The sequence below is a fragment of the Oncorhynchus tshawytscha genome, unplaced genomic scaffold (genome assembly GCF_018296145.1).
Source record: "Oncorhynchus tshawytscha isolate Ot180627B unplaced genomic scaffold, Otsh_v2.0 Un_scaffold_6295_pilon_pilon, whole genome shotgun sequence".
Lineage (NCBI taxonomy): Eukaryota > Metazoa > Chordata > Actinopteri > Salmoniformes > Salmonidae > Oncorhynchus > Oncorhynchus tshawytscha.
This window is the reverse complement of record NW_024609803.1, coordinates 258309-274953: the sequence shown is the minus strand read 5'-3', so window position 1 is coordinate 274953 and position 16645 is coordinate 258309. Positions and strand designations below refer to the sequence as shown.

Genomic DNA, 16645 nt, shown 5'->3' with positions numbered 1-16645 from the left:
GGTCTGTTATTGGCTGATGCAGGTCACATGAAAAAACAACTGGTCTGTTATTGGCTGAAGCAGGTCACATGATGAAACAACTGGTCTGTTATTGGCTGATGCAGGTCACATGAAAAAACAACTGGTCTGTTATTGGAAGATGCAGGTGACATGAAAAAACAACTGGTCTGTTATTGGCTGATGCAGGTCACATGAAAAAACAACTGGTCTGTTATTGGCTGATGCAGGTGACATGAAAAAACAACTGGTCTGTTATTGGCTGATGCAGGTCACATGAAAAAACAACAGGTCTGTTATTGGCTGATGCAGGTCACATGAAAAAACAACAGGTCTGTTATTGGCTGATGCAGGTCACATGAAAAAACAACTGGTCTGTTATTGGCTGATGCAGGTCACATGAAAAAACAACAGGTCTGTTATTGGCTGATGCAGGTCACATGAAAAAACAACAGGTCTGTTATTGGCTGATGCAGGTCACATGAAAAAACAACTGGTCTGTTATTGGCTGATGCAGGTGACATGAAAAAACAACTGGTCTGTTATTGGCTGATGCAGGTCACATGAAAAAACAACTGGTCTGTTATTGGCTGATGCAGGTGACATGAAAAAACAACTGGTCTGTTATTGGCTGATGCAGGTCACATGAAAAAACAACTGGTCTGTTATTGGCTGATGCAGGTCACATGAAAAAACAACTGGTCTGTTATTGGCTGATGCAGGTCACATGAAAAAACAACTGGTCTGTTATTGGCTGATGCAGGTCACATGAAAAAACAACTGGTCTGTTATTGGCTGATGCAGGTCACATGAAAAAACAACAGGTCTGTTATTACAGGTCACATGAAAAACAACCTGATTGGCATTACATAACAACTGGTCTGTTATTGGCACATGAAAAAACAACTGGTCTGTTATTGGCATGAACCAAACAACTGGTCTGTTATTGGCTGATGCAGGTCACATGAAAAAACAACTGGTCTGTTATTGGCTGATGCAGGTCACATGAAAAAACAACTGGTCTGTTATTGGCTGATTACATGAAAAAACAACAGGTCTGTTACCACATGAAAAAAACAACTGGTCTGTTATTGGCAGATGCACCACTGATCAACTGGTCTGTTATTGGCTGATGCAGGTCACATGAAAAAACAACTGGTCTGTTATTGGCTGATGCAGGTCACATGAAAAAACAACAGGTCTGTTATTGGCTGATGCTGTCACATGATGAAACAACTGGTCTGTTATTGGCTGATGCAGGTCACATGAAAAAACAACTGGTCTGAATGCACACATGAAAAAAACTGGTCTTATTACTGAAACAACTGGTCTGTTATTGGCTGATGCAGGTCACATGAAAAAACAACTGGTCTGTTATTGGCTGATGCAGGTCACATGAAAAAACAACTGGTCTGTTATTGAAAAAAACAACTGGTCTGTTATTGGCTGATTAAAAAACAACTGGTCTGTTATTGGCTGATGCAGGTCACATGAAATGCAGTTATTGGCTGATGCAGGTCAATGAAAAAACAACTGGTGATTGGCTGATGAAAAAAAAACAACTGGCCTGTTATTGGCTGATGCAGGTCACATGAAAAAACAACTGGTCTGTTATTGGCTGATGCAGGTCACATGAAAAAACAACAGGTCTGTTATTGGCTGAAGCGGGTCACATGATGAAACAACTGGTCTGTTATTGGCTGACAACGGTTTGTGATATAATCAGTGCCAATTCACACATAATGCTATTTTTTCACCTAATTTATAGAAATGTAAAACATGAATTAATGTGCCGTTGTTTTCTGTCTGGTTCTGGTCCTGTATGTGAGGAAAAACTAAATCAGCATTTATTGAAGCAGCGTGTGTATTCTCTCATGAATTAAATGGAATATTTTCAGCTAATTTCCTGCTGAAGTCTCTGCTCAAGCATGTCTAATTGAGTTCATGCTATTGTAGGTTTGATGCAAAAGGTAAATTACTCAAGTAATACGTAATGCAAATTTATTGCAAGATCACAAAAATGTGTTGACACAAGCACATAGCTATTGTTGTTATTTTGGGGTTTTTAATGTGCTGATTGTTTATGAAGTCACCTATTCCCAGAGCTGGACTGGCTGAAATTTGAATGAGAAACTCTGCAAGATTTCACAAGACATAATCCCTGATGAATTTGATCACGAAGCCTTTGCTATATTTTACTACAAAATATGAATGTATTTAATGTTGCATCAATATTGTTTTTATAGTATAAAATATTAAAAGATATATTTCAGTATAATTTACAGTAATGGTTAGAATACAGATGAATCATCTAGGCTTATCTGTAGCGATCTGAATGGTTTGCAATCCGTGCCAGCAGTGACACCAGCGAGAGGGCAACGATTACGAAATGACTGGTGCACGACCATTATAACCCTGATCATTACCATAACCCTGATCATTACCGTAACCCTGATCATTACCATAACCCTGATCATTACCGTAACCCTGATGATTACCGTAACCCTGATCATTACCATAACCCTGATCATTACCGTAACCCTGATCATTACCATAACCCTGATCATTACCGTAACCCTGACCATTACCATAACCCTGATCATTACCGTAACCCTGATCATTACCGTAACCCTGATCATTACCGTAACCCTGATCATTACCATAGCCATAACCCTAATCATTACCATAACCCTGATCATTACCATAAGCCTAATCATTACCATAACCATAACCCTAATCATTACCATAACCCTGATCATTACCATAACCCTAATCATTACCATAACCATAACCCTAATCATTACCATAACCCTGATCATTACTATAACCCTAATCATTACCATAACCATAACCCTGATCATTACCATAACCCTGATCATTACCATACACCTGATCATTACCGTAACCCTGATCATTAACATAACCCTGATCATTACCGTAACCATAACCCTAATCATTACCATAAACCTGATCATTACCATAACCCTAATCATTACCATAACCCTGATCATTACCGTAACCCTGATCATTACCGTAACCCTGATCATTACCATAACCCTGATCATTACCATAACCATAACCCTAATCATTACCATAACCATAACCCTAATCATTACCATAACCCTGATCATTACTATAACCCTAATTATTACCATAACCATAACCCTAATCATTACCATAACCCTGATCATTACCGTGGACCATAACCCTGATCACTACCATAAACCTTATCATTACTATAACCCGGATCATTACCATAACCCTGATCATTACCGTGAACCATAACCCTGATCATTACCATAACCCTGATCACTACCATAACCCTGATTATTACCGTGGACCATAACCCTGATCATTACAGTAACCCTGATCATTACCATGAACCATAACCCTGATCATTACCATAACCCTGATCACTACCATAACCCTGATTATTACCGTGGACCATAACCCTGATCATTACCATAAACCTAATCATTACCATAAACCTAATCATTACCATAACCTTAATCATTACCATAACCCTGATCATTACCATAAACCTACTCATTACCATAAACCTAATCATTACCATAACCCTAATCATTACCATAACCCTAATCATACCATAAACCTAATCATAACCCTGATTATTACCGTGACCATAACCCTGATCATTACATGAACCATAACCCTGATCATTACCATAACCCTGATCCTTACCACAAACCATAACACTGATCATTACCGTAACCCTGATCATTACCATGACTATAACCCTGATCATTACCATGAACCATAACCCTGATCATTACGATGACTATAACCCTGATCATTACCCTGAACCAGTCATCACATTTGCCATGCTCTCTCTCTCTCACACACACACACACACACACACACACACACACACACACACCATTGTTCCATAGTATTGTCCTGTGTGATCCAGTAGTCTATTGTTCCATAGTATTGTCCTGTGTGATCCAGTAGTCTATTATTCCATAGTGTTGTCCTGTGTGATCCAGTAGTCTATTGTAACATATTATTGTCCTGTGTGTGGAAAAAATATTATCTCGCTCAACATTGTGGCACTTGATTACTGATCAAACACAGTTGATTACTGATCAAACACAGTTGATTACTGATCAATCACAATTGATTACTGATCAAAGAGCAGGTTGTTCAGTATGCGCGACATCATCAGCACTGTAAGCTGTCTATACAGTCACCAAGCCCCTTGTTAAAGGCCAGCATTGGGCAATAGGCTCAGTGGGATAATCAAACATCTGTGGGTTGAATCATCATGAAGTACCTCTTGACCCCCCTCATCATGCTAATCAGTTAGTGATATGTGAAAGGGGGCTGGACTTATGACCTTACCTTTTAAATCTCTGTGTATCTCAGCATAGAGGCTTCTCTCGTTCCATACCTCACTAGATTCAGGACTGTTTCGTTCCCCACCACCACCAGTGACAACATGGCAAAGACAATGGTAAGTCTTAATAACCTTTGTGATTGTGTGGATCCTCTTTTTAATATATTTTACCTTTATTTAACCAGGCAAGTCAATTAAGAACAAATTCTTATTTTCAATGACGGCCTGGTGGGTTAACTGCCTGTTCAGGGGCAGAACGACAGATTTGTACGTTGTCAGCTCGGGGATTTGAACTTGCAATCTTCCGGTTACTAGTCCAACGCTCTAACCACTAGGCTACCCTGTGTATTGAACAGGCTCTGTAACCTTCGTGATTGTGTGGCTCCTCTTGTCAATACAGTTACGTATTGAACAGGCCTTGTAACCTACATGATTACTGCATTGAGAGATAAATGTGTAAATTAACTGGTTGTCACGACCGTCTGAAGAAGTGGACCAAAGCGCAGCGTTGTGATCGTACATTTATTTATTTATAATGTCGACAAAAAAAAAAAAAAAAAAAAAAACGATAAACAAAGAACAAAGAGACGACCGTGAAGCTGACTAGTGCCACTAACAAAGTCAACTACCTACGATAACAAAAAGGAAAAATGCTGTTGTCACGCCCTGACCTTAGTTATCTTTGTTTTCTTTATTATCTTGGTTAGGTCAGGGTGTGACAAGGGGGATTTATTGGTTCTCAATTAGAGGCAGGTGTTTATCGTTGTCTCTGATTGGGAACCATATTTAGGCAGCCATGTTCTGTGGGTATTTTGTGGGTGATTGTCTTCTGTCTTTGTGTTTAGCCTGGTCTAGGGGTTTTGTATGTTTTATGGGGTGTTTTCTAGTCTAGGTGTTTATGGAAGTCTATGGTTGCCTAGATTGGTTCTCAATTAGAGGCAGGTGTTTATCGTTGTCTCTGATTGGGAACCATATTTAGGCAGCCATGTTCTGTGGGTATGTTGTGGGTGATTTGTCTTCTGTCTTTGTGTCATTGCACCAGATAGGACTGTTTCGGTTTTCACATTTTGTTTTATATTTACTTTTATCGTCTAAATTAAACATGTTTAACACTACCCACGCTGCATTTTGGTCCTCCTCTCCTTCAGCGAAAGAAAACCGTCACAGCTGCCTAAGTATGATTCCGGATCAGAGACAACGATAGACAGCTGTCCCTGATTGAGAACCAGACCCGACCAAAACATAGAAACACAAAAAACATAGAAAACAGAACATAGAATGCCCACCCTTAAATCACACCCTGACCAAACCAAATCGAGACAAAAAAGGCTCTCTAAGGTCAGGGTGACACTGGATACTATTATGTACTTTACTATACAATATTAATGGGACATAAACTGTAACTTGTGATTACAAAGCCAGAGATAAATGATGGAATAGCATGAAGCAAACCCAATATATATATATATATATATATATATATTATATTTAATAAAATACGATCCTTATGTTCAAAGACAGTCAACTATACGCTTCTTCATAACAGGTACTCGAGCTGAAGAATGTGAAGCTGAGAGCTGGAGACCAGTTGAAAGTGGAGGGGAGGATTCTGCCTGAGGCGAAGGGGTACGTACCTTTAACTGGTCTGGTTTGGAAATCACATCACATTATTTTAGAAGAATAGTTGAAAAACAAACCAACAGTTCCACAAATGTTTGTTCTAAAGACTAGAGAATGGAGAATGGTTTAGTGTTGCTATATGGTGTACTGTATGTGTGGTGTACTGTATGTGTGGTGTGTGGTATACTGTATGTGTGGTGTACTGTATGTGTGGTGTACTGTATGTGTGGTGTACTGTATGTGTGGTATGTACTGTATGTGTGGTGTACTGTATGTGTGGTATGTATAGTATGTGGTATACGGTGTGTGTGGTATACTGTATGTGTGGTATGTATAGTATGTGGTATACTGTATGTGTGGTATACTGTATGTGTGGTATACGGTGTGTGTGGTATACTGTATGTGTGGTATGTATAGTATGTGGTATACGGTGTGTGTGGTATACTGTATGTGTGGTGTAGTATACTGTATGTGTGAAACCAATTCATGTCAGAGAAGTGCAGACATGTAGTGGGGTTTCTGGAATGATTTGTCATGTGACTTCCTGTTACTCAGTTCCAGAGGTGAGGTCAAGAAGGGTTCTGTTTGGGTCGAACACGTTACCTAGCAACGATTTCAGTTGAACGATTTGAATGAACATTCCAAAATGTTGGGTTATAACGACAAACAGCTATGATTACCGTGGTCTCACTGCTAATGACTTTATATTCCTACTACATGCAATAGAAAACCTAAATGGACAAATTATTATTTGTATCGGCAGTTTCGACCCAAAACAGACACTTACGTTCGCCTCACAACTACCCTTCTCGGACTGTTTCCTAATGTTACCGAACGTTTGCGGGCTTAGCACAAAACAACATTTTGACAGCGAATTATTTCCCTTGTTTGAACGAACCTCAAGGTTCCAGATAGATCTGGGCTGTGACGAAGATCACCTGGCACTGCACTTCAACCCACGTTTTGAGGATGACACGGACGGTGCTGTGCTTGTGTGCAACTCAAAGATTGACGGCTGCTGGGGTCATGAGGAGAGAGAGAAACACAGTGGCCTCCAAAGGGGTTCTACTGTCAAGGTGGGACAATTGTTGGGATGGGAAGAGAGTCCTGACTGGACCGAAGGAGGACGTTAGTCCCGGATATGGTATCAACAAGTTCATCCAACTCATCCCTTTAAGAAATACCAAAATGACATTCTTCTCAAATATTATTTTATTTTACAAATACTCTATCTCTCTCTCTATCTCACTCTGCATATATATATATACACAAATGTTTAAATAAATGAAAATATAATATTTGAGAAGAATGTCATTTTGGTATTTCTTAAAGGGATGAGTTGGATGAACTTGTGGATACCATTTTTATGTCTCTGAGTCCAGTATGATGGAAGTTAAAAAGGTAGTTTTGAGGGCCAATGCTAACTTGTGTTAGCGCTAGCTTAGCGCAAAGACAGAAAGTATGCTAGCTGTACACGAAGACTAGAAGGCTTTTTTTTGCTGATTCACTACCTCTAACTTCATACTGTACGATTCACTACCTCTAACTTCAAAGTTATCATTCAAAGTTATCATACTGACTGCATTGTTCAGTGTAGTTAGTTATGAGTTCTGTCGTACTGACTGCATTGTTCAGTGTAGTTATGAGTTCTGTCTACTGACTGCATTGTTCAGTGTAGTTATGAGTTCTGTCTACTGACTGCATTGTTCAGTGTAGTTATGAGTTCTGTCGTACTGACTGCATTATCAGCACAGCCTTTAATTACTAGATGAATGGATAATCTTGGGCAAAAAAAGTATTTTTAAATGTATTTACCCTCTAATTAACTAGTCAAGGCAGAGTTGAACTAGGCGTAGAATATAGTGATGTAACAATGAGAGTAAGTCAATGTGTTGTCATAGTGATGGGTTTCCTCTCTCCGTTCTCTCTCAGATTGTCCTGAAGCTGACCGGAGACCTGTTTGAAGTGGAGATGCCTAATGGACATGAGATCAAATTCCCCAACCGTTCCGTCCTGGATGTCGTTACCTACGTCCGTGTCAGAGGGGACTTAAAGCTCACCGCCTTTAAGATCTACTAAAGAGACCCATAATATCCACCTTGTGTAGCCTGGCAACAACGGCACGGCCCATTTGTCTCGTTTGTCTTCCAATTTCCGGTGCGTTCCGGCCCAATGACACGCAAGCAAGTGGGCGGGGCTACATATAGAGTTAGACCAATGGGCAGTAAGACAGGATCAATGGCCTGTATCAAATAGTAAATGGAAATATGGGGTGACCATGGTTTTGTTGTAACAATATTCTGACAAACAGTAAACACAAGGGACAACTGGGGACGAGGTTAGGATACTGTCAACTAATTACGTTCCTTTACAAATACAGACGTATCACACACATCTTGGCCGGATGAAATATCAGTCAATGTTTTACTTGTTTTGGAGAGAAAGAATGTATTCTTATACTGTAGTAGCCCAAATTATTACTGACATAATCTCTGATGTTCTGATACTGTAGTAGCCCAAATTATTACTGACATAATCTCTGATGTTCTGATACTGTAGTAGCCCAAATTATTACTGACATAATCTCTGATGTTCTGATACTGTAGTAGCCCAAATTATTACTGACATAATCTCTGATGTTCTGATACTGTAGTAGCCCAAATTATTACTGACATAATCTCTGTTCTGATACTGTAGTAGCCCAAATTATTACTGACATAATCTCTGATGTTCTGATACTGTAGTAGCCCAAATGATTACATTATTACTGACCTAATCTCTGATGTTCTGATACTGTAGTAGCCCAAATGATTACATTATGACTGACATAATCTCTGATGTTCTGATACCATAGTAGCCCAAATGTTTACATTATGACTGACCATGTCGACAGATTGGGTCAACAACAGAATAGCCGTTGACTCCAGAAGCATGGAGTAATTTGTACGATGATTTCCAAATGTTATTTTCTGTATACATTGAATGAAGTAAAACATAATGGACCGCATGTCATGTCATCAATAAAGTTCAGCATCCTCAAGTAGTGAACGCCGTGTCTTTAGTTCCAGGATAACATTGTAGCCCTATTTCCATGCATTTAAAAATGTTTGAAATCTTATTTTCTTAGAATATAAGTGTCCCCAAAGTTGAACTCCCAAGCTTCAAGGCTTTTGATATATAGCTTTAAAAAAAAAAATCTATCCATTTGAGTGACTCCCACTTCTCTGGAATGTTCCGTGTGTGTCTTGCTGGTTCACCTTGACTCTACAAAACGACATCTTCATCAGATTAAACACTGTACAGACTTCATGAATAGCCCTCTGTGAATAGAGTACTACCTGGTGTACTCCTACAGACTTCCTGAATAGCCCTCTGTGAATAGAGTACTACCTGGTGTACTCCTACAGACTTCCTGAATAGCCCTCTGTGAATAGAGTACTACCTGGTGTACTCCTACAGACTTCCTGAATAGCCCTCTGAATAGAGTACTACCTGGTGTACTCCTACAGACTTCCTGAATAGCCCTCTGTGAATAGAGTACTACCTGGTGTACTCCTACAGACTTCCTGAATAGCCCTCTGTGAATAGAGTACTACCTGGTGTACTCCTACAGACTTCCTGAATAGCCCTCTGTGAATAGAATAGAGTACCTGGTGTACTCCTACAGACTTCCTGAATAGCCCTCTGTGAATAGAGTACTCCTGGTGTACTCCTACAGACTTCCTGAATAGCCCTCTGTGAATAGAGTACTACCTGGTGTACTCCTACCTGGTGTACTCCTACAGACTTCCTGAATAGCCCTCTGTGAATAGAGTACTACCTGGTGTACTCCTACAGACTTCCTGAATAGCCCTCTGTGAATAGAGGTGTACTCCTACAGACTTCTGAATAGCCTGGAATGTACTCCTACAGACTTCCTGAATAGCCCTCTGTGAATAGAGTACTACCTGGTGTACTCCTACAGACTTCCTGAATAGCCCTCTGTGAATAGAGTACTACCTGGTGTACTCCTACAGACTTGAATAGCCCTGAATAGTACTCCTACAGACTTCCTGAATAGCCCTCTGTGAATAGAGTACTACCTGGTGTACTCCTACAGACTTCCTGAATAGCCCTCTGTGAATAGAGTACTACCTGGTGTACTCCTACAGACTTCCTGAATAGCCCTCTGTGAATAGAGTACTACCTGGTGTACTCCTACAGACTTCCTGAATAGCCCTCTGTGAATAGAGTACTACCTGGTGTACTCCTACAGACTTCCTGAATAGCCCTCTGTGAATAGAGTACTACCTGGTGTACTCCTACAGACTTCCTGAATAGCCCTCTGTGAATAGAGTACTACCTGGTGTACTCCTACAGACTTCCTGAATAGCCCTCTGTGAATAGAGTACCCTGAATAGCCCTCTGAATAGAGTACTACCTGGTGTACTCCTGACTTCCTGAATAGCCCTCTGTGAATAGAGTACAGGTGCAGCCTGGTGTACTCCTGGTGTACTCCTACAGACTTCCTGAATAGCCCTCTGTGAATAGAGTACTACCTGGTGTACTCCTACAGACTTCCTGAATAGCCCTCTGTGAATAGAGTACTACCTGGTGTACTCCTACAGACTTGTGAATAGAGTACTACCTGAATAATAGCCCTCTGTGAATAGAGTACTACCTGGTGTACTCCTACAGACTTCCTGAATAGCCCTCTGTGAATAGAGTACTACCTGGTGTACTCCTACAGACTTCCTGAATAGCCCTCTGTGAATAGAATACCTGGTGTAGTACAGACTTCCTGAATAGCCTGGTGTACTCCTACAGACTTCCTGAATAGCCCTCTGTGAATAGAGTACTACCTGGTGTACTCCTACAGACTTCCTGAATAGCCCTCTGTGAATAGAGTACTACCTGGTGTACTCCTACAGACTTCCTGAATAGCCCTCTGTGAATAGAGTACTACCTGGTGTACTCCTACAGACTTCCTGAATAGCCCTCTGTGAATAGAGTACTACCTGGTGTACTCCTACAGACTTCCTGAATAGCCCTCTGTGAATAGAGTACTACCTGGTGTACTCCTACAGACTTCCTGAATAGCCCTCTGTGAATGAATACTACCTGGTGTACTCCTACAGACTTCCTGAATAGCCTGGTGAGTACTCCTACAGACTTCCTGAATAGCCCTCTGTGAATAGAGTACTACCTGGTGTACTCCTACAGACTTCTGAATAGCCTGGTGTACTCTACAGACTTCCTGAATAGCCCTCTGTGAATAGAGTACTACCTGGTGTACCCTACAGACTTCCTGAATAGCTCTGTGAATAGAGTACTACCTGGTGTACTCCTACAGACTTCCTGAATAGCCCTCTGTGATAGCTACCCTTCCTGAATAGCCCTCTGTGAATAGAGTACTACCTGGTGTACTCCTACAGACTTCCTGAATAGCCCTCTGTGAATAGAGTACTACCTGGTGTACTCCTACAGACTTCCTGAATAGCCCTCTGTGAATAGAGTACTACCTGGTGTACTCCTACAGACTTCCTGAATAGCCCTCTGTGAATAGAGTACTACCTGGTGTACTCCTACAGACTTCCTGAATAGCCCTCTGTGAATAGAGTACTACCTGGTGTACTCCTACAGACTTCCTGAATAGCCCTCTGTGAATAGAGTACTACCTGGTGTACTCCTACAGACTTCCTGAATAGCCCTCTGTGAATAGAGTACTACCTGGTGTACTCCTACAGACTTCCTGAATAGCCCTCTGTGAATAGAGTACTACCTGGTGTACTCCTACAGACTTCCTGAATAGCCCTCTGTGAATAGAGTACTACCTGGTGTACTCCTACAGACTTCCTGAATAGCCCTCTGTGAATAGAGTACTACCTGGTGTACTCCTACAGACTTCCTGAATAGCCCTCTGTGAATAGAGTACTACCTGGTGTACTCCTACAGACTTCCTGAAATAGCTACCTGGTGTACTCCTACAGACTTCCTGAATAGCCCTCTGTGAATAGAGTACTACCTGGTGTACTCCTACAGACTTCCTGAATAGCCCTCTGTGAATAGAGTACTACCTGGTGTACTCCTACAGACTTCCTGAATAGCCCTCTGTGAATAGAGTACTACCTGGTGTACTCCTACAGACTTCCTGAATAGCCCTCTGTGAATAGAGTACTACCTGGTGTACTCCTACAGACTTCCTGAATAGCCCTCTGTGAATAGGTACTCCTACAGACTTCTGTACTACCTGGTGTACCTGAATAGCCCTCTGTGAATAGAGTACTACCTGGTGTACTCCTACAGACTTCCTGAATAGCCCTCTGTGAATAGAGTACTACCTGGTGTACTCCTACAGACTTCCTGAATAGCCTGAATAGCTACCTGGTGTACTCCTACAGACTTCCTGAATAGCCCTCTGTGAATAGAGTACTACCTGGTGTACTCCTACAGACTTCCTGAATAGCCCTCTGTGAATAGAGTACTACCTGGTGTACTCCTACAGACTTCCTGAATAGCCCTCTGTGAATAGAGTACTACCTGGTGTACTCCTACAGACTTCCTGAATAGCCCTCTGTGAATGCAGTACTACCTGGTGTACTCCTACAGACTTCCTGAATAGCCCTCTGTGAATGCAGTACTACCTGGTGTACTCCTACACACAGAAACAGATTTTCCTGAGTGTGAATAGTGCTACCTGGTGTACTCCTACACACGGAAACAGTTTCCTGAGTGTGAATTGGAAGGTGGGGATCCACTGAGGTATAGAGCGTCGAGGTATAAAAAGACCACGTGAGAATCCAAGCTATACGAATAATCTCTCCTATCACCAAAAAGGAATTTCCTTTAGATGCCTTATGTTCCTTAGACCCTGTCCTGTCCTGTCCACTCTCCCAACCCCCCAAAGGGACAATATATCACGGGCCATGTGAGAAGTTGTCCCTCAGAGTGACTGCAGCTTCAATTACAAGCCAGTTGAGAATGAGGCCAAGGTATCCATCAACAGCAGGCGAGCAATACCTCAGACCACAGTGTTATTCCACCTGGAGCCTGGCTAACAGACCACAGTGTTATTCCACCAGGAGCCTGGCTGACAGACCAGAGTGTTATTCCTGTAGGAGCCTGGCTGACAGACCACAGTGTTATTCCACCTGGAGCCTGGCTAACAGACCACAGTGTTATTCCACCAGGAGCCTGGCTGACAGACCAGAGTGTTATTCCTGTAGGAGCCTGGCTGACAGACCACAGTGTTATTCCACCTGGAGCCTGGCAGACAGACCACAGTGTTATTCCACCTGGAGCCTGGCTGACAGACCACAGTGTTATTCCACCTGGAGCCTGGCTGACAGACCACAGTGTTATTCCACCTGGAGCCTGGCTGACAGACCACAGTGTTATTCCACCTGGAGCCTGGCTGACAGACCACAGTGTTATTCCACCTGACCTGAGCCTGGCTGACAGACCACAGTGTTATTCCACCTGGAGCCTGGCTGACAGACCACAGTGTTATTCCACCTGGAGCCTGGCAGACAGACCACAGTGTTATTCCACTTGGAGCCTGGCTGACAGACCACAGTGTTATTCCACCAGGAGCCTGGCTGACAGACCACAGTGTTATTCCACCTGGAGCCTGGCAGACAGACCACAGTGTTATTCCACCTGGAGCCTGGCAGACAGACCACAGTGTTATTCCACCTGGAGCCTGGCTGACAGACCACAGTGTTATTCCACCAGGAGCCTGGCAGACAGACCACAGTGTTATTCCAGTAGGAGCCTGGCAGACAGACCACAGTGTTATTCCACCTGGAGCCTGGCTGACAGACCACAGTGTTATTCCACCTGGAGCCTGGCTGACAGACCACAGTGTTATTCCACCAGAGCCTGGCAGACAGACCACAATGTTATTCCTGTAGGAGCCTTCCTGTAGGAGCCTGGCTGACAGACCACAGTGTTATTCCACCAGGAGCCTGGCAGACAGACCACAGTGTTATTCCTGTAGGAGCCTGGCTGACAGACCAGTGTTATTCCACCTGGAGCCTGGCAGACAGACAGGCTGTAAAGGCTGCAGTGAGCAGCCAGGGTCTCACACACACACACAGACACACATATACACACACACACTATTGCTGAGCGATTAGTGCTTTTTGTGGATGGTTTGGTTTTAGTTCAATTATTGCAAAATAATCACAGTTTTCAATGTCTTTTTTTGTTGAGTTATTTTTACATTGAATGCACTATGCATTATGTGGGTTGAAGGCCGTAACAACACAGAATAAAACAATCAATACAAGTCCCATGATGGTAATGCTTCCGAGTTGCTGCTTATCTGCTAATATGCCCATTTAGCTCACAGAAAAAAAACAGAATGAAATGGAATTCAAATCATTTAACCTACATAAGAAAATGTTTGGTTAACGCTCAGCATTAACAAACACACTACGCCAAGGGGGCGGTATTAATTAACGTCGCTCTATTGGTCAATTGTTCCCACCGAAATGTGTCTTCTGGTTTAAATCCAAGTCTTCCGAAAGACACACAGACACACACACACACACACACAGACACACACAGACACACAGACAGAAATAAAGACATATAGACAGACTAACAACAGGCATACAGACATATAGACAGACAGGCATACAGACAGGAATCAAGACATATAGACAGACAGACAGGCATACAGACAGGAATCAAGACATACAGACAGGAATCAAGACATACAGACATACAGGCAGGCATAAAGACATACTGTTAGTGGAATTTCTAAATTCCTGTATGTTTTGTAGCCAAAACCAGATTCTCACTCATTCTAATTCATTAATGAGTTGTAAGTTCATTAATTATGCATGAAGTAGATTGAGACCAGTCTTAAAAGCCAAAAGTAACAGCGTTTATTTCAAGAGAGTACCCCCCCCCCCATACACATATTTCCACAGGTTATAAACTGAAAATGACGTCAGCGTTTTCTAAACGTTCAATTTCACCAGTAGAGGGGCCCTCTAGCCTTCGCGTTATCAGCACGAAGTCAAGGCCAGTCAGTAGAAATCGACATTCTAGACAATCTGGAGATGGGCCGTTCCCGCCACCTGGAGATTTGTACACTGAATGAACTAAGGAACAGACCTTCATTGTTACTAAACTCCTGACTACTTTATATACAATTGGGAATGGGAGCAAGAGAGAAAATTCACATGTACAGTACATTATAGCATTTGGACGAGTCAGTTCTGATTGGAATGTGTACATAATTAGTCATTTCAACCATCATTTCCTCTAACACATATGGACAGACATACAGACAGACATACAGACAGGCATAAACAGGTTTTGGAGAGGTGTGGGGGGCTGCACCACTAGGCACCTGGGGAGCTGTTGCTATGTGGTTATGCGGTTAGGGGGGCCTTCAAGAGGATTTGATACCAGAAACCATCCTTTGCTGGCTCACCTCTCTAACCACTAGGATACCTGCTACACCCCAGACCAGTCACTCAACTCCTCCTGTGTGTCTTCAAGGCAGCCCAAACGGCTCCTTGTTCCCTATATAGTGCACTACTTTAGGACCAGAGCCCATATGGGTGAGACCAGGGGACAGGAGGAGTTCTATAAGCCATGGTCAAAAATAATGCATTACAAATGGGAATAGGGTGCCATTTGGGAAAACAGACCAAGGACAGGGTGAATCTGAATGGTCTCCTGTTTAAACAGAGGTACTAATAAAAATATATCACGTGGTCTCAACCTGTTTGACACCAATAATGAGAACACTGTCTGGTTAGGCTGGCGGGTGGCTACCTGAAGAGATCAGGTGTAGTATAGCCAGGTGGTTTACTGAAGAGATCAGGTGTAGTATAGCCAGGTGGCTTACTGAAGAGATCAGGTGTAATTTAGCCAGGTGACTTACTGAAGAGATCAGGTGTAGTATAGCCAGGTGGCTTACTGAAGAGATCAGGTGTAGTATAGCCAGGTGGCTTACTGAAGAGATCAGGTGTAGTATAGTCAGGTGGCTTACTGAAGAGATCAGCTGTAGTATAGCCAGGTGGTTTACTGAAGAGATCAGCTGTAGTATAGCCAGGTGGCTTACTGAAGAGAACAGGTGTAGTATAGCCAGGTGACTTACTGAAGAGATCAGGTGTAGCCAGGTGATTACTGAAGAGATCAGGTGGCCAGGTGGCTTACTGAAGAGATCAGGTGTAGTATAGCCAGGTGGCTTACTGAAGAGATCAGGTGTAGTATAGCCAGGTGGCTTACTGAAGAGATCAGGTGTAGTATAGCCAGGTGACTTACTGAAGAGATCAGGTGTAGTATAGCCAGGTGGCTTACTGAAGAGATCAGGTGTAGTATAGCCAGGTGGTTTACTGAAGAGATCAGGTGTAGTATAGCCAGGTGGCTTACTGAAGAGATCAGGTGTAGTATAGCCAGGTGGCTTACTGAAGAGATCAGGTGTAGTATAGCCAGGTGACTTACTGAAGAGATCAGGTGTAGTATAGCCAGGTGACTTACTGAAGAGATCAGGTGTAGTATAGCCAGGTGGCCTACTGAAGAGATCAGCTGTAGTATAGCCAGGTGACTTACTGAAGAGATCAGGTGTAGTATAGCCAGGTGGCTTACTGAAGAGATCAGGTGTAGTATAGCCAGGTGGTTTACTGAAGATATCAGGTGTAATTTAGCCAGGTGACTTACTGAAGAGAT

At 42.4% G+C, this 16645-nt stretch overlaps 1 protein-coding gene across 1 annotated transcript; it reads left to right on the top strand.

The window, feature by feature from the left end:
- The first annotated feature begins 4243 nt into the window (after window positions 1-4243).
- Window positions 4244-9006, top strand: LOC112240085 (galectin-1-like). The gene is made up of 4 exons (XM_042318340.1): window positions 4244-4471; window positions 5901-5980; window positions 6879-7050; window positions 7907-9006. Exons 1-4 carry the CDS (start codon window positions 4457-4459, stop codon window positions 8051-8053), a joined length of 414 nt encoding a protein of 137 aa, XP_042174274.1. The 5' UTR covers window positions 4244-4456; the 3' UTR covers window positions 8054-9006.
- Window positions 9007-16645: the final 7639 nt, after the last annotated feature.

Bases quoted from the DNA above. Each gene is read 5' to 3' on its own strand.
- LOC112240085 (XM_042318340.1), top strand. The intron at 5,981-6,878 runs GTACGTACCTTT...ACGAACCTCAAG, and splicing joins ATTCTGCCTGAGGCGAAGGG to GTTCCAGATAGATCTGGGCT. The intron at 7,051-7,906 runs GTGGGACAATTG...GTTCTCTCTCAG, and splicing joins AAAGGGGTTCTACTGTCAAG to ATTGTCCTGAAGCTGACCGG.